At 34.6% G+C, this 18,207-nt stretch overlaps 2 protein-coding genes across 2 annotated transcripts in view; both read left to right on the top strand.

Moving 5' to 3' along the window:
- Positions 1-4,208: 4,208 nt before the first annotated feature.
- On the top strand, positions 4,209-13,006 carry LOC144423006 (macrophage mannose receptor 1-like). The gene is made up of 15 exons (XM_078113156.1): positions 4,209-4,314; positions 5,637-5,803; positions 6,192-6,313; positions 6,875-7,014; positions 7,217-7,319; positions 7,794-7,902; positions 8,950-9,029; positions 9,183-9,295; positions 9,547-9,682; positions 9,874-10,046; positions 10,942-11,076; positions 11,314-11,487; positions 12,143-12,346; positions 12,818-12,856; positions 12,933-13,006. Exons 1-15 carry the CDS (start codon positions 4,209-4,211, stop codon positions 13,004-13,006), a joined length of 1,875 nt encoding a protein of 624 aa, XP_077969282.1.
- Positions 12,931-18,207, top strand: part of LOC120344806 (macrophage mannose receptor 1-like) — a 37,481-nt gene continuing 32,204 nt past the window's right edge. The window contains exons 1-10 of the mRNA XM_039414117.2: positions 12,931-13,000; positions 13,215-13,323; positions 13,799-13,945; positions 14,854-15,037; positions 15,743-15,873; positions 16,080-16,195; positions 16,500-16,637; positions 17,089-17,230; positions 17,761-17,862; positions 18,059-18,176. Of these exons, the coding sequence (XP_039270051.2) occupies positions 13,290-13,323; positions 13,799-13,945; positions 14,854-15,037; positions 15,743-15,873; positions 16,080-16,195; positions 16,500-16,637; positions 17,089-17,230; positions 17,761-17,862; positions 18,059-18,176 (1,112 nt within the window). The 5' untranslated portion in view covers positions 12,931-13,000; positions 13,215-13,289. The remainder of the gene's footprint in view (positions 13,001-13,214; positions 13,324-13,798; positions 13,946-14,853; positions 15,038-15,742; positions 15,874-16,079; positions 16,196-16,499; positions 16,638-17,088; positions 17,231-17,760; positions 17,863-18,058; positions 18,177-18,207) is intronic.

Raw genomic sequence — 18,207 nt, 5'->3', positions numbered from 1 at the left:
TTGTTGCGCAAAAATAAATTCATCCTTTACTAATGCGGTTTATATTTTGAAGCTACAATATCTTTCAACCCTAACGGTGTCAGGAACTGCATCTAGACCAGGGTGGTCCAAACCCAGGCCCGCGGGCCACATATGACCCACAGCTACATTATCAGTGCGGCGCATTAGTAGAGTAATCAAAAAATCGAATTTGGTGTTGTTTCGTCATAAAATTAACCAGAAAAATCTTTTGACATACTGTTACATCACCAATCTTACTGAATTGACTAGTGTTATGGCTGAGGCAACTTGCGTAGTTGAATTATGTGCTTGGCAGTCTAAGTTGTTATCTGACTTCCTATCATTTTGATCGGGAATATATGCTAATAATGTTGGCATCATAGAAAACTAAAAATTGAATGCGGATTCCATCAGGTTGGCTATGCCTGATTAATAAATTTTAATGGTGTGTCCTAACGAGGTTATTCATTCCAGGTGTTTTTTGCAACCAACCCAAACGGTATTACAAAAAATGCTGACTATCATGTGTCAGAAAATTCAGTAATCACCCTTAAGTATATAACATTTGGTAATCAATCAATCTGCAGTCATTTGTAAATTATTTTGTAAACATGAGTTTGGAAAAAAAGCTGACGAATTCAAACAGATTTTTAACTGGATGTGAGAGGGAAAATACCACAATGATTGCTTGATATCTCGTCAACCTATGTCGTGACATAAGAATACAATTTGAAATCGCAATTTAGAATCTTGTGAGTAATTAGCAATTTCGAAAGTTAAGATTTTGCTTTGAAATTCTTATCGATGACCGAAATCACTTATATTTGCGAAAGCCCTTTTTCCGTTATGAAGAGTTTAGAATCTCACACTAAATGTAAATATAGAAAGACTTTTACAGGCTTTAGTAGGTTTTTTGGTGGTTTTTGCATGTTTCAGCTTGATAAATGACAAATACTGATCAATCTATTAGCACAATCAAAGCGTTTGTTTAGTATCGCACTGTTTACATATTCTTGGCATTATTGTTGCCCGCGAGCAATGCAAAAATAATTTTTGTGGCCCCCGAAATAATTATTAGTATTTTCAAGACGTAAAAAACGAGGCAACAAAACGATTTGATAATAATATCTATAAATAACAATTTTGGAAAACAATAAAATCACCGAATATATATTACAAACTTTTTATAAAGCACACTGAGTAAGACATGTCTGCATTTATTTATGAAATAAAAATGAAAATATAGACAGTTATTCATCCATACTGACATACTCACACAATTTTTTTTTAGGTATTCATCCTTCTGTTAGTTTTTAATTTGGTATTAATACTGAGATGCTAATATTAAAATTGTAGGCTGTAAAGTAATCTGGTGTTAAAAGTTTTATTTTGTAATGATCAATAGATCATATTGTAAAATTCTTTTGAGAATTGGAAATAATATTATCCGTTGATCAAAGTTTATATTTGACGCCAAAGATCTACGGTTTGTCACAATACCATTGAGGGATGGGACAAAATAAACATTACTTTAATTACCAACATGTAGCAGTAGCAGTGTAAGTTTCAAATGATTGAAAATTGAATTTATATTTCCATCCTTTCAAGACATTTAAATTAAGGCATATACAGATATACTGTATCAGATTGAATTAGTCATCAATACTGTAGCTTGAGTGTTTTAAAAGTATAACAGCCCGAAAGTTCAATACAGTCGCATATCTTTTGTTTGGTCATTCCTGGCCCAAGCCTCGTTAACTAGGATTGTGTGTGCTAGGGGCCGGGCACATGATATTTCTCATCTTTTAAACTTTTTTAAAGGTTTTGCCCTTTCTCTTCTGCCTATTCTCCATTTTTCAATCTGTATGTTTTATGGATTTTTCAAAATATACCATTTATCTAGGTAAGTTCACCAAGTCTGTAAAAATTTCAGTAGAGTCTGCGCTTTGAAAAGACGTATAGTATCATTATATTTAGGTTCGACAGACTGATGACGCAACTAAACAACTTTCTTATACGGCAAAAATACACGGATTGAACAGATAAACAGAGATCTACGAAAACAGGACCAATCTCTATGACGGTCAGACAAAGAAAGAGATGGCGCAGACCTGAAGTGGGAAGAGTAGTTACGAGCCGACAAGAATAGTGGAATCTTTTCCGCGTACTCCTGTGAACGACCGATAACATAAAACAAAACGATAGAAATCGAATCTTGTCATAGCAGCCACCTTATTGGACACGCAAAATCGTTTTGTTGTTGTTATCGTTTTTTTCTATAACTGCCAATTGCTTCGAAATTTTCTATAGTTATAGGTCGTTTGTCGCCAGGAGGCTAAATGAGGAGGTGTGTACAACTCTGTTCGTGCTCTCATGACCCAGGTATTCAATCCATTTAAACGTACGTTTATTGTTAGCACGTGTACTGCATACATACATGTCATATTTTACTAATAGTTATTTCGCGTCATTGCGTTTCGGAAGATCTCACCGATGTCGCCTTAAACATTGAGCAAACAATGCAGTTTAATATTATATTGACGTGTCAACAATCCCCAAGGTTTCTCCATTTCGGATCGCGTTAAGGGCACAGCTGTAACGCGGACCTTGCTCAGGTGATAATTTTTGTTAGATCATTTTTAATCACAAATCCTCGGACATTTATCATACATATGGTAGGACTTGGGTACAAATGTTATGAAGCCAAACCGAATCAAGCCAAAACCATTATGTAGAATGCATACATTTCATAATACATTCTCGTCATACTGATAATGCATAGAGACTGGTGGCGCCAAACAAGAAATTACTTATTAATTAATCATCTCCTAATCAGGTGAATAAATTCTTTGGCAATCGGGCAATCTTAATTAATAGAATACATGCGGAAAGGTTCTTCACACGCGAATGGTGTGTTCTGCAGGTTCACTGATTGCTGTGGAGAGCCGCATATTTGTTAAAAAACTTTTTGAGATTAAACACAAAAGTACTGTAACTAGAAAAAAAAAGTTGATAATTAGAGAAATGAGAACATTAAGTGTTAGTAATGAATATAAGGCGACAGCGATGGACAAAAAGGCTGGGTTAGCAAAAGTAGAATATTGAGATTGGGGATAGCAGTCTGTCGCAGACCATTGAGTGTTAATGCAATGTGACTGAAGTGCGCGGTGCCCGGTGGGCAATGCAACGGCATCTGCGCAATGAAAAAGCAGAAACGGTATCCCCCCTATCAGAAGACAGAATTACGAAAATGCATGCTTAAAAGAATAATATACATAATATATATTCACATAATATCAAATGGGAATACAACAATACACAAACTTACGTATGGAATATTTAAGAACATGCAAAACATTGGATTTTGTACTTGCATAGCTCTAATTAAATTTTTTCGCGCAACCAATTTTGTTGTACACGTGTAATGAAGTCAAGGTTACACCCTCTATTTGGTTACGCTTCTGAAATTTGCTTATATTTCTATATTTTTTTGAAACAAGTAAAAGAAGAGCTCGGTTTCAACAAAAAAATGGTGAATGCCAGTGCTCTTAGCAAAAATATTATTGATATTTTGTGGAAAGAAGTCGATACTTAAATTCGGAGCTCCAGAAGTATGTGCACCAGGATGGCGCACAACCTGCACATAGTACGAGTAACAGGTTAGGGTTCAGGTTGTGCGCCATCTTCGTGCACACACTACGTGAGCGCCTTAAATTCTTCTCTGGATATGGCTATCAAACCCATAAAATAGTACCAGATGCAAAAAAAAACATTTTCAAAAATTTTACCTATTTGATTTATGAAAAGTATTTGATTATAATTTTATTATCATTGTAAATATTTTTAGATGATATTACAAAGTCTTCGTGCCTTCACAAAAAGCAAACCATAAACTTTTTACCAGCTTAAAGGAAACAGTAGCTGCTAATTCTCAAACATTGCATGGTATAATTTTATCTGTCAAATTATCATTTCAAATAAAATGTACACAAATACTTTGAGGAAAGTTTTGTTAGAGAGTTCAGAAGTTCAATTAACTTCCTATTAGTGCAACATCAGGCCAGCTATTCTTAATTATAAACGTTCAAAATTTATCTAACAAAAGCAAACACCTCAACTAGACAAGTACTTCAAAATACTATGCGCAAATAGTGTAGGTCAAATCCACACGTTACCGCGCTATCCTATGCTCGTGTGTTCAGAACACAATGCCCCATTTTCAAGAAATGTCATCAACATATGAAATAGAATTATGTGCCTTATCTCTATTCCTACTTTGCAGGAAAACAACTCAAACCTTGCTAGAAATGAGTGGTATAATCTTATTTGGTATCACTCGATACCATGCTATCCAGAGAACTCCCGATGTCACGCTACATTTTATTTTGTATGGCATATTTTAGGGACCATAAGGTACACCGTATTATAGGGCGCACTGTCTTTAAATTGCTCAGATTGGATTTTAATTCATACATAAGGCGCATCGGACTATAAGACGCAACGGTTTGTTAAACCAATACCGTATTAGTTTTGAATGTAGACAATGAAGCACTGCCTGATCCATACATTAGGCGCAACGGATGATAAGGCGCAGGAACAATTTTCAATATAAAAATGAATTTATAAAGTGCGCCTTATGGTCTCTAAAATACGGTACATATACTTGTTTTTAATATACCAGTGTATTTATTAATATTTCTCCAAATTTCAATTTAGTTAGTTCTGTAATATAACAATACTTTTCCAAAAGAAAACGACATAGCACTTCCAAGGATTGTGCCGGATCTTTGATGATCATGGGGAGAATATCCTGCATTTTTACATCCATATTTATTGTACTTGCATATAGTCCCTACGGTAATATTATTTACATTTTTGACTATTACTAATGTAATTATTACATCTATAATAAAGGTGGAAAAGAACTTTGTGTTTAGAACTAGTTTACGGTGCGCTAATGGCTCGTATAAACGGGGTAAATCAACTTACATTGGCGCCTTGGGCTCAAATGCTGGAGTGGACTCAGATGTTTCAGTTAGCACCAGACTAACACGCTAGGAATTTATGTCATAATGAGACGTTTATATATTTTCAATAAAAATAGTTGCATGCCTAACGAGAATTTACTGTCAAATGTCTTTCAGACGTCGTTGTTTATAGATATATTATCTTTGGAATGTATCTTAATTAATATTTATTTTTTTACTTTTTTCTTCAAGACAGTAGTGTTTTGTCAAGCTTGCAATGGGCAGTCCTTCGATTCTAATTTTCTGCGAGTCTTCATTAATACACCCGATATTTTTGTGAACATAGGTCATAGCTCTACAATTCATTTTTTGTCTATAACATTATGTATAAGAAAGCCTGATTATTTCATTAAATGAAAAAGGTTGAGTGGCGTTGTGCAATCCTAAACAATTCTAAAATATTTTACGCATTTGTGTATACTTAACAAAAGGACATTGAAATGTCAAAATAAAAGGATTTGTTGAGTACACAATTTATTTTGGTATAAACAAATGAACTAATACGGGCAATGTGACAAAGTTACTTTGGCTTTTAATACACTTAAAAATAGCTTCTGCCTTCTGCTTTTACTAGATAAATATTAAAGCATGTTATGTTTTTTTTTTCAGTTGCGCCTCAGTCATGTCCTACAGGTTGGGATTCATTCAATGGTTTTTGCTGGTATTTTTCTAAGGCGGTAAATGGACTCGACAGACGCGACACATTCACATTCGCTTCATCTTTCTGCCAGGAAAATGGCGGTACACTTGCTATTTTCACCACAGTGGAAGAAAGAGTAAGCAGATCTTTTGCATACACGATAATAAATTTAATTCTTTTTGGGTCCACAATGCAAACTCTTTCCCATTGCAGAAATGTGGCTGTGTTTATTTTATATATTTCGGAAATTGTTCAGCCGTCGTAATCCTCGGTCGGCTGTGAGGTCTTATCGGTTTATTGTCGTGTTTTCTGGGATAGTCTATCCTGACATGGGTGAACTACGGCCCGCGGGCCGAATCCGGCTCATTGGGTGATTCAATCTGCCCCCATGATGCTGCCACAACCAAATCAAACTCAAATTTTAATTTTTTAGATAAAAAATAGATCGAGGAATTTGTTTAGACTAATTTGTTTAGACTGTGATTAAATTTTACCATTATATTATTTGCAATTTGTTTTTCTAGGATTACGCGTACAGCAAAATTCAAGTATTTCAAGATACAGACTGGTGGATTGGATTAAATGATTTTCAACATGAACAGACTTTTACGTGGATTGACGGCTCGGCGTTAGATCCCGCAGTTGCGTAAGTATATGGAATACCACAAATAGCTGTTGACGTTATCAGTGCTTGTGTCTTCCTCGGATCAAAGATCGGATCATCTCAACAAAAATTACAATTGAATTCCCCTTTCTTCCATGATTCTTTAACAAAATCTGCATCCATACCCTATGAATTCTTGAAATTATGACTGTATATATATAACTTCGAAACCACTACGTGGGGAAATATATTAATTATCATGAATTCGATTCAAAAAGTGTATATTTTCAATTTAAGCAATATCAATAAAAACACGATCAATAATCTTTTTTTAAGAGTGTAGCCTGCGATTTCGGTGCAATTGAGTCTGACGCTTTAATAGTGCACGTTTCGTAACTCAGAAAAATAGTCATTGAAAACTAGATACACATAAATTTCCTCTTTTGCATTTTCGTAAAATTTTGCTTGTATAGCGAGAAAGCATTTTAAATTGATATTACCACGCAGTAAACAAATTCATTCAATCATTAATTTCACACTTTATCATGTACGAAAATAAAATATTATATAATGGAGATAATTTTCAAAATTATATAACTTTAGAAATTGGAAATTTGGAGAGCCCAGTAACACAAACGGTGAAGATTGTGTTGAAATGTGGGTAAATTTACCGTTGTATCGAGGAGAATGGAACGATAAGAGTTGTGACGCCAAAGATAACTTCATTTGTAAACGGGCACCTGGTAGGTCAAGTTAATCACAAAACTCACTATTCAGTAAACATATAGTAGGAACCACAAAGAGAGCAACTTTAAAAAACGCGATAGTGTGTTTTCATCAATGAAATTTACTTTTATACTCTTTTCATCAATATTCAGTAACAGATTTTGAAAGCTGAATAATTCCGTGTTTTTCCAATTGTATTTCTTTATTTTTATATCTCAGGAACAATTGACAGCTGTGAACAAGGCTGGATAGACGGTGGCTCAAGCTGTTATTACGTATTCAATACAGAACTACAGTGGTTTGAAGGAGAAGCATACTGCAAGTACGATTGTCTGTCTAGCTAGTTCATTCTGTTGTGGGTTGATGACGATGTTATTTACGCGAACTTTAAACTCTGGATAATATTCACATCTCTGTCAGCCCTACAACTCCATCCAAGCATTTGTTTTAATAGTTAACTCTGAATAAGTTTTTTGTGCAAGCATACACGGCTATATAAAACTACTATTTTTAAAATATTTTTGGTACTCCTGATGTATGTACACCAAGATGTCGCATAACCTAAACCCTAACCTGGTACACGACCTGAGTTCAGGCTGTGCGCCATCTTGGTGCTCATACTTCAAGAGGTCCATATTTTTAATGACTCTTTTTATCCATGAAACGTTGATTTTTCTGTTTTATTTTTCAATCGAAATTACAAACCGCCTCATGTAAGGGTAAACTTACAGTAAACAAAAATTAAATCATAAGACATCAATTTCTCAATTCGCTCCAATGTTTTCAATTACAACAGAGCGTCGGGTGCAGAACTGGTTTCCATAACTTCATCAAGTGAACAACAGTTAGTGCAAAGTCTCGTAGAACCATTTTTTAAAGACTTTTGGATAGGATTAAGCGATACGGTATGTAAATTTTCGGCTTTTGATAATTTGAATTAATGAACCAATTAAGTCAAAGCTGAATAAATATCATTAACACGAACCATGCGCACATGTATGTATTCAATGTAAACCCACGGAATCGTATAACAAATTTAGTTTCCGAAGGAATTGCAATATATATCGAAGCATTGAAAAAAATATATTTAAAATGCCTTCCGAAACGAAACTGCACGTCTAACTCATTTTGTATATTCCGCTACAATGAGCTATGTGATAACCGATAATTCTTTTGGGGTTCTGATTATAAATTTTAAGACATAGTTCAAATTTGGTACATTGCAGTGTTTTATTTTGTTTGATGGAGCATTGCTCTCCTAACTTATGGATCGCCTGGAAACCTTTATGGGGCATTTGTTTTTTTCAACGAAAACATAAATGTTACATACCGTATTTTATTTTTCAGTAAATTTTATTGTATATTTTATATTTAGTATTGAGGTGCTCATTAGTAATTGAATAGCGCAAAAACATGGCAGCATCTATTTTGCTTAAGTAAGGCCACGCCACGATTTCAAAAGCTCGGTGGTGGCAAACAGGCCCAACTATCTCACTTTGAAGTATTTTCTGAAAAAGAATTCTTATATAAAAATTTATGTGAAAATAAGTATTAATTTCGCGTCCATAGTAACAGCACATGCGATCAATGTATTTGAAAATATTCTTGGGTCGTGGGATTTTACAAAATTTATTGAAATTTTATTCATTGACCATTTTAAAATGCACCTGCCCCTGTATGTTTTTGTGTTGTGTGTGTTTACAGTAACGCTACATTATATTATTCTCCTTTTACCTTTTGTTAAAAATAACTGTGAAGTGAAGTTTTTAAGTAAATATTAAACACACATATCCGAATAAAATTATGTGTATGCTGTTTTCAGACAGTTACAGTTTTCGAATTGTCAATGTAGCTTTTCAACTCTTCCATTAATAAATTTGCATAAAACGATTAAGGTCAGTAATTATATGTGTGGGTATTAAATTAATAATAACCGTTATTTCATTATATAGGATAATCCTGGTACTCTACAATGGACGACACACGATCCTGTCAGCTACAACAATCTGGCGACGGGACAAGTTATCTCACCGTAAGTGCAATATTCTTATCTTATATCGCGTTTAGTGTGCGATTAATAAATGATTGATTGAATGCATACGTTACGCCACCCTTAAGTAATGTTGTACTATCGAATAATGTAGTCCCGTATAATCTACGTTACAAAACTTTTTTCTATCTTCAGAACACTGTACACCGGAAGTACGTGTGTCGCCATGACACTTTCAAAACAATACCAATGGGATTCAGTCAAGTGTTCAAGCGAAAGAGCTTTTGTTTGTGAAAAGGGATACAAGGGTAATTATAGACTAAGGAATTACATTTTCTCCATGCATCTGAAACAAATAACTGGCTAACTTACCCCATGCCCGGCATGAACTGGTAACCGGACGAGAGGCCGTGGGTCGCCATATGAATCTACCTTATCGGCTTTCCTCTCCTCTTGGATGTGTATGTTATTCTTCTTATTATTTGTAACTTCAGTCATCGAATTTGGCGCAAGAAGTTTTGTTTGACTTTTTTAACTCGAATATTTTTCTTTTTTTCAGCAACTTGTCCTCCATCATGGATATACTTGGCAGGAAAGTGTTATGAATTGGTTGTAAATCCCAACAGAGCAGCTACGTGGACAACAGCTATGGAAAAATGCCAAGCTCTCGGAGCAGGATTACTCAAAATTGAAACGTCAGTGCGGAATTTTTTTTTACATAATATAAGATATAGTTTCAGTACACGGGGTGGGAACGAAAAAGTAGGATAAGAGTTATGTCCCATCCCATTTTGTTTATGCAATTCTATCGTCAATTTTTTTTAGGTAGAATACATAGAACATGTAAATTTAACATGGATGTATTATATTTCACTATTATTTTCAGGCCAGACCAGCAAAAATATTTGGCAACTGCATTAGAACAATACTACAATTCCGGTGCGCACGAGATATGGATCGGGGGTTCAGATGTAGGACACGATGAAGAATTCAGATGGTGGGATAACACAGAAATAAAAACTGCATATTGGGATACTAACATGCCTCGATCTACACCTGGTGAGGCGGTTGTATTATTGAAAATGCTTTTAACAGTTACAAGGTACAAAGTCCTTTAATAGGTAGGCTTCTGTTTGCAAAGTCTTACCGCAGTGTTGTCGCGGTGGAAAAGTAAATACGCAACCACTATAATATGCAATACTATGCACATAACTTATATGTAGTCGTCTCGCAAATTTGAGACTGCTCGAACATTATTAATTTGCATTCTCGACGTTGTAAGTGGGAGATCTTTTAAAGGCAAAAACAAACCGGATAAGGTATCGCAAGCTCGAACCTAATACAAGTTGAATGTTGTAGTCACACCATAATCGAACAACTTGAAATCATAATTCAATTAATAAATGGATATCGTTACATCAATTTTGACAATGTGCAGTTATCGATGATGACTTGATTATGTGAAAAGATTGCATGTTCAATTTAAACTAAAGCCAAAACGGGAATAAAACCAAACACGAATTATTTTCAAATACGTGCCTCAGCGTATAGTTTACCACAGGGGTTTGCAACCTTTAATACAGAAGGGCTAGATGAAAATAACTGGGTGAAACCGCGAGTCGCACCTTTATTTAATAGATAGATAATAAATAGGCATAGATAATAAATTGGAGTCGGGTATAGGCATCGCAACGCCCAAAGGGATTGGAATTACTTGCACGTACCGAATTAAATTAAATAAAAAACTCGTCTCGCAGACCGCACATCATTCAAAATTGGCACTTCTCTGTGGGCCCTACAATTTTTCTTTTAGGGCCGCATTTGGCCCGCAGGTTTCACGCCCTGTTTTCTGATTTGTCTGATTCTTGCATGTTTTGAAACTTCGAACATGTCAAATATTTTTATTTATACAAATATCAATTAACATATTGCGCATATTGGTTTTTGTTTATAGGCAGATACGACTGCATGGCAATGTATTCAGGAAATAAGAACACAAATTGGGAAACTTCAAGTTGCTTTCACGAGCGACAATATATTTGCGAGCTACCTGAGGGGGCAACTCTCCCTTCAGTTCCTGTTGTAACAAGTAAGTACAATTGTGAAACATTTTTGTGTTGTTCTCTCGTGGCCGAGTGAATTATTAGCAGTGTCTGTTACGAATCTAGTCTTGGGCATTTGCGGGAGCTTTAAACGAGAGCTCACAATGAGGATTTTCTTTCACTTTTCGCCCAATTTAGTTCAAGTTTAAATATAAAATATCAAAAGTTAATGACTTAGTTGAGCACGAGTTATCAATAAATTCGATAACATCAATCAATTTTAGTTGATGGTAAATGCAATGATGGTTGGAGATGGATGAAAAACAACTGTTATTACTTCGGAAATGCAGAGAAAACTCAAACATCAGCAGCAGGATATTGTACCTCCTTATCAAAAGACGGACACCCATCAGTACTCGCTAGTGTACTATCTGCTGATGAGATGTCATTTGTACACGGTGGGTCAGATATGTTTTTTTTGTCATTATTACATTAATTTTGTTGCTTCTGGTTGTACAGCAATTCGGGACTGTCACTGTACTATATTCACATCGCGCGTTGAAGATATTTTGTCCGATCCCTCCACGGTCCATGTTCGGGTGTATATTGTACATAATTGGCTCGGAGACGGCGTAATGAATAGGCTCGCCACCGCACCTATGATTACCCTGCATGGGTACGAGGGTTCGAATCCCGTGAGGGGATAATTATGTGCCGGAGTATTTCTGGACTCCTCGTCGCCATATGGTGGTTCACGTAACAGCTGGTCGGTTAAGGCTTACTCAACCGTCAAGTCCATGCATTTGAAACAAGTAACTACCTACAACTAACCCCATACCCAACATGGGCTGGTAACCGGGCGAAATGCAACGATTTGCCATATGCTTAATCCATCTTATCGGCTTCCCCCCCCCCCCCCCCCCCCCGAGATAAATATGTAAATTCTTTTCTGAATCCTAACATTGGTCATACATAATAAATTGAGTACGCTTTCAGCTATCTACCTACCACGTGCATAAATGCTTACATGTAGTTTGGAACTAAGACTCAATATTTATTCTAGTCATAACAGAGATTTATATTCTTCGTTTAACTTGGATGATATTTGTTAAGGCCATATACAGCAAGAAAGTTGGATTGGATTGAGAAAAGTTGGTAGTTCATATGAATGGATTGACGGAGAAACGGTAGAATTCGAAAATTGGTCGAATAGTGCATCAAAAACACAAGATTGTGTTTATATGTCGGAAAATTCTGGAACATGGAGAGATGATTCGTGCACAATTTCCAGAGTATTTGTTTGCAAAAGTCCAGAAAGTAAGAATCTCTATCATTTCAAATTTAACACTATCCATAGTGTTCCAAGACTAAGTGATATAATAAGATCATTGTTGCACACTAACACAAAAATATTTTTGTAACGTTTCAGTGATAGTGTTAGACCATGCATAAACGCATGTTAAAGAAACAACAGAATCAGCAATTGCTTAATTAATTAATTACAATTAGCAATTGCTCAATTGATTAATTACAATTAATAAATGCTTAATTGATTAATTGCAATTACTAATTGCTTAGTTAATTGGATACAATTGGTAATTAGTTAATTAATTAATTACAGTTGATAACTAGTTAATTTCGCTCGAATGTTGAATGTGACGATTAAGGTCAAAGATAATCTATGGTATTCATGTCCGTTTTGTTATCTGTTTATTGGTCACTGTGTGGGTTATCCAATTTAAATACCATTGTTCTGAGGCGATTTCAATACAATATTTTTTCTTACAGTCAAAGTTACACCCTACACTCCAACACCACCCGTTATCGGTGAGAATTTTCAGTATTTTTGTTGTATGATTTAAATTTCTAATATTTAATTAACATAATATTATTGTTTTTATAGATGGTGATTACGAGAAATGTGGCGGAAATGGATGGTTTTCAAACCCAGCTAACGAAAAGTGTTACAAGGTTTGACACATTGACTTTCCACACAATTTAATTGCAATTTGTGTTGGAAAGAGAATTTTTTTTCGAAATATATTTCAGTTTTTTAACTTTTTCTTTTTTTTGAGTTTTTGAATATATTCATTAATGTATTTCACCGGCAAACCGGTATATTGTATGAAAAGTTGTTGCACTCCCGATAGATTGTATCTTCTTAATTAACAAACGTCATATTTAGATTGATATAGACAGAACTAGGAGTTGGAACGATGCCAGATTCAAATGTCAACAGGAAGGTGGAGATTTGGTTGCTATGAACTCACCAGATGAAAACAGCTTTTTGGCAGGTCGTTTGTTATATATTTTACATAAGTAGCATACAATAAAATACTATTGAAATGCTATATACATCACAACAGACTTGAACTGATACCTGTTTACTATTTTGATTTGGAGAATAATAAAAAATTAAAACCAGGTTCAGGTTTAACTCCATAGTTGTTCATGTGTAACTCCTTTATACCTCATTTTTTTACTTACGTTAACAGTAAAGAGCGCAAGATTGGCATCTAAGATGTGGGGGTCCTAGTTGGAAGCAGAAAGATATTTCAACACTCGAGATAATAACAAAAACTTTAGATAATTACTTTAAATTCGACTGTAGTTTTTTTTATGTTTGTATACGTTTTAAAAATCTACAGAGGGTTTTAAATTTAAAATCGATACTCAAGTACACTAAGTTTGATACGCGGAAATTTGAATATTTATTCACAAGGTGATGCTTATTTTATTTTAATCGTTTTTGGCATTTACTTGTTTCAGGCATTGGTCAAGGTCTTCCGTTTGCTGCAAACTTGTGGATTGGTGCTTCTGACAAAATGTCTTTCCAGGATGACGTATTAGATGTCGTAGATGGAGGATGGTCATGGTCTGATGGGTCTCCATTCTCATATGTCAATTGGAATTCAGGTAACCTCATAGTCATATGTTGTCATCATCATGATGTAACTAACTGAATGTCTTTATGCGCCATGGTTACTTTGACGTACGTAAGCAAAGTACGAAAACAATATACTAGGGAAAACATGCTCCATCCAAAATATTTTAACAACACATTTTCATCAGTTTCAAAATTTGCCCATCCACCATTGAGATACTATATATACATTATATAGTATATATATATATATATATACAGGGTGTCTCAAAAGTAAGTAACACTTATAATTTTGATTTGCTTTTCAGGTACTCATCATAGAGCGTTCATTTATTTGGAAAACATAGTATGGATATGTAGTAAAATTTAGGTATTGTTTGCATTTTTATCAACCCACAGAATGAAAAGGTGATAAACCCAAAAAATGAGGTGCAAAATTGCTGTTTGGCACGAAGCGTATAATCGGTAAGGCAGAATCATCGCCTCTTTAACGGAGAATTTGGTATTAATTCGGCTCCTTCCCCAAGAACAATTTATGCAATTCATCGTAAATTTATGGAAACTGTGTCTGTAGTTGATGCACAAAGATCAGGAAGATCAAGCAGCAGACGCGCTAAGGAAAACTATCCGAGCCGAATTAATTCCAAATTCTCTGTTAAAGAGACGCTGAGTTTTTCTTACTGATTTATATGCTTCTTGCCAAACAGCAATTTTGCACCTCATTTCTTGGGTTTATCTCCTTGTCATTCTGTGGGTTAATAAAAAATGCAAACACAACCTATGTTTTCTGAGAAAATGAACGCTCTATGATGAGTACCTGAAAAGCAAATCAAAATTAAAAGTGTTACTTATTTTTGAGACACCCTGCATATATACTGACTACAATCGTTTCAAGTTTGGCTAGAATTATTCGGTAGATTCAGACCGAATTATCTTCCAGGCGAACCAAACAACGTTGGAGGAGAAGACTGTGCAGAACTTTATCTTGAAAATGGGAGATGGAATGATCTTGATTGTTCTGCGTTCAGACATTTTGCATGTGAAAAGTTGGGAGTCACCGATAATATTGTGGGAATTGATGTCGCACAATCAGAGTGCAGAAGTAACGAAGCTTGTTGTTTCAAGTAAGCAAACTTGTACGAAATTTTGCAGATTGATCAAGTATTTTTAGCTCCATCGGTGAATATTTTTGGATATTTTGTTGAGGGTTCAGGTATTAGTTTATCCGTTGCTATCATATTCTCTTCTTAATTAAGTTTTGCGGGTTATTTTCGTAAAGTGTTTGAAAATTACTTATGAAATTTGTTAAGATGCAATTTGTCGGAGTCTCTGTGGTTGCACGCATTAACTATTTTGAAAAATGCACTTCTCAGGTAAAAATTGCCAAATTTGTATTCATGCTTTATATATTTCATCAATAACTTTGTAAACAGCATAAGCGGTTTATTTTCTGTTTCATTTTTGAGGACGAGCAAAACCAGCATAGAAAATCTTTGCTTCTTATATTTTGAGTTACGACTGTCCCACAAAACCCATATTTCACCATAAACTCGGCACTCAGCAATAATTAAAAAATGCGCCAACGTGGACATAACTAATTTAATTAGATAACATTTTCAATCTTTGATAGCATGTGACAATCTGTTTTGCACAGGCAATATTGTATTGCATAGAAATACTTATTTTATTTTAAGTTATATCTAAACCCGACCTGAATCCGACATACAATTCTATACTAATGATGGAAAACATTTTGAAATGATTCAATGAGCCAACAGTGTTTATGTACGTCATGTCCTGATGTGAATTCATTCTTTCATACTTTTCAGACATCTTGGAGTTGAAAAGGGAGGAATTGTTCCAGACTCGGCATTGAGTGCTTCTTCGATAAGAAATCAAAACTACAACGAGACAAGAGGGAGACTCAATACGCAAGAAACTATTTTAATTACAAGTATCGGTAGGTATACCTGTTGAAAAACTTGTCATTATTTCGTGGTACATTTTGGATAAACTCTCATGACCTCTAAGAGTCTGTTTGGTTGAAAATCACGACCAAATTTGCGATAAAATTTACCATGCTGGACACGAAAAAAAACTTCAATTCACAATGTCAAATATCGAAGCAACACGATTAACAAAGATAATATTTTAAAATTTACACAGGTGACGTCAGAATTGGATATCATGGAGGATGGATGCCAGATTCAAATGATCAAGAAACATCTTGGTATCAAGTTGATTTTCAAGTTCATACGGAATTCAAAGGAATAATAACACAAGTCAGTTCTTGAATTATTCATACCTCGCAATTTAAAAAAAAAGCAAAAGAGCTGTTTCGTATTAAAACATGATATATATACAATCTTCCGTTTATTCTTATTATAAAATTTTTTATGAGGAATTATAGTCTAAATCCACAATTACGCGTTAGAAAATACCTTGAAACGAAACTTTAATTAAGCATCTTTTTTTTTGCCATGTATATGTACTCTAACTGTAAATGGTCGAGAGTTGAATTTAACAACTGAAGTTTTATTTTTATTCTTTACAAAAACATTCAAATTGGTTAATGTTGTTTTACAGGGTCGAAACGGTTATGAACTTAACAACGAAAGACAGTGGGTCAAAAGCTTTAAAGTGTCCTACAGTCAAGATCCATACAATACAAAAGATGATGTCACTAACTGGGAATTTATATCCGATAGTAGCGGGAATCCGATTGTAAGTTGGAAGATGATTTAATTTACAATAATCGTATCTATTTACGATAAAGAATTTCTGCAGCAATTGTATTAATACGTACGAGTTTGGTTTCAGCAGTTGCAAGTAGTCGAAAGTAGCCATTCCAGATTGCTGAAAACAAAACATTTTACCATTACACAAATATTTTGTATTTTAAATAATTCATTTTTCAGAGATTTAAAAGTACCTAATTCAAAAACATTGGCGTGCACCCTGTGACCTAGCATCTGCAATAGTTTTGTTTTCATTTTTATCAAAGTAAAATTACATGAAACAAAATACGATGAATTATTGGTCTTATGCTACTAAATATATCTTCTATTATTCAAAATATCTAGGAGTTTATCGTGGATTATACTTTAAAAATAATTCCAGTCAACTAAAATTCCACTTTGAATTGAGCAACAATTTGTTATGTTTTATTTTGTAGATATTCCAAGGAAACCGAGACCAGGACACACAAGTAACAAATTTATTCCCACGTCCAATAATAGCCCGTCATATGCGTTGTCATCCACTAACTTATTACGATCGTGTTTCGATGAGATTAGAATATATTGGATGCAGAGCAAGTATGAGTTTTATCGATCAATATGTATTATTTATTTAGCATTTGACAGAATACAAAATCACATATAGTTTTATGGGAATAAATCCTAGCTCACATTTGTTGAACTTAAAGTGGTTGAACTTGGAGTAGCCACCGGAAAATCATTCATTCCAATTGTTTTATCACCTTTCAAACTTTGGACTTTCATGTCGCTTGTAGATCAAGAATAATTGTGTATGAGATTGTTCTTATAGCATTTTTAGTACAAGATCGAGCAATTGGGGTTCATTACCTCAACGGCCAGATAACTTCGCAATTCGGCAAAATATTATACCTGGGTTAAGTAATGAGGAATATAAATATATATGTTTAACTTCTCAATCACCAACCTGGCTCTGGAATAAATGTCTGATTTTATTCGGCATATTCCGACCCTCGAAGTTATTGTCGTTTTCTCAACATAAATAAATGTGTTGATTAATTCCCTAATTGATGGGTGCAATTGAACATTGATTATAGAAAACAGTTGATTGTTTTTCTATTTATATACAGCATGCCTTAACAAAATTGGAATGAACTCTGGTTACATATCAGATGAACGTATAACAGCATCACAAGGTGATGCCAAACAAGCAAGACCGGCGGTAGACTCAGGTATGTTGTTCTTTGTTGTACATTGTACATTTTTCATAAATTGGAATATAGCAATTTAAACATAGGTGCATCGCTTTGTACATTTAAATACTGAAATTACCAATCAGGCTGGCACATCTTGTTTCCATAAAATATTTTAATTTGTATACATTCAGGGTACAATACATTGATGTAGCATTTTATACGTTATATTCAGATGAATGCAGAGCAGATTCTTCTGATACTGGTGCTGATTACAGAGGGTGGTTGTCAAAAACAAAAGACGGCATTGACTGTCAGCCTTGGTCGTCTCAGACTCCTCAAGCTCACGACAAGTAAGTTTATATCTAACAATGCATAGACCGT

The sequence above is a fragment of the Styela clava genome, chromosome 5 (genome assembly GCF_964204865.1).
Source record: "Styela clava chromosome 5, kaStyClav1.hap1.2, whole genome shotgun sequence".
NCBI classification, from domain to species: domain Eukaryota; kingdom Metazoa; phylum Chordata; class Ascidiacea; order Stolidobranchia; family Styelidae; genus Styela; species Styela clava.
Note: the sequence above shows the minus strand (reverse complement) of the source record. Positions and strands in the feature narration are given on the sequence as shown.

Bases quoted from the DNA above. Each gene is read 5' to 3' on its own strand.
- LOC144423006 (XM_078113156.1), top strand. From the start codon at position 4,209: ATGCCCCATTTTCAAGAAATGTCATCAACATATGAAATAGAATTATGT. The intron at 6,314-6,874 runs GTAAGTATATGG...ATATAACTTTAG, and splicing joins GCGTTAGATCCCGCAGTTGC to AAATTGGAAATTTGGAGAGC. The intron at 7,903-8,949 runs GTATGTAAATTT...TTCATTATATAG, and splicing joins GGATAGGATTAAGCGATACG to GATAATCCTGGTACTCTACA.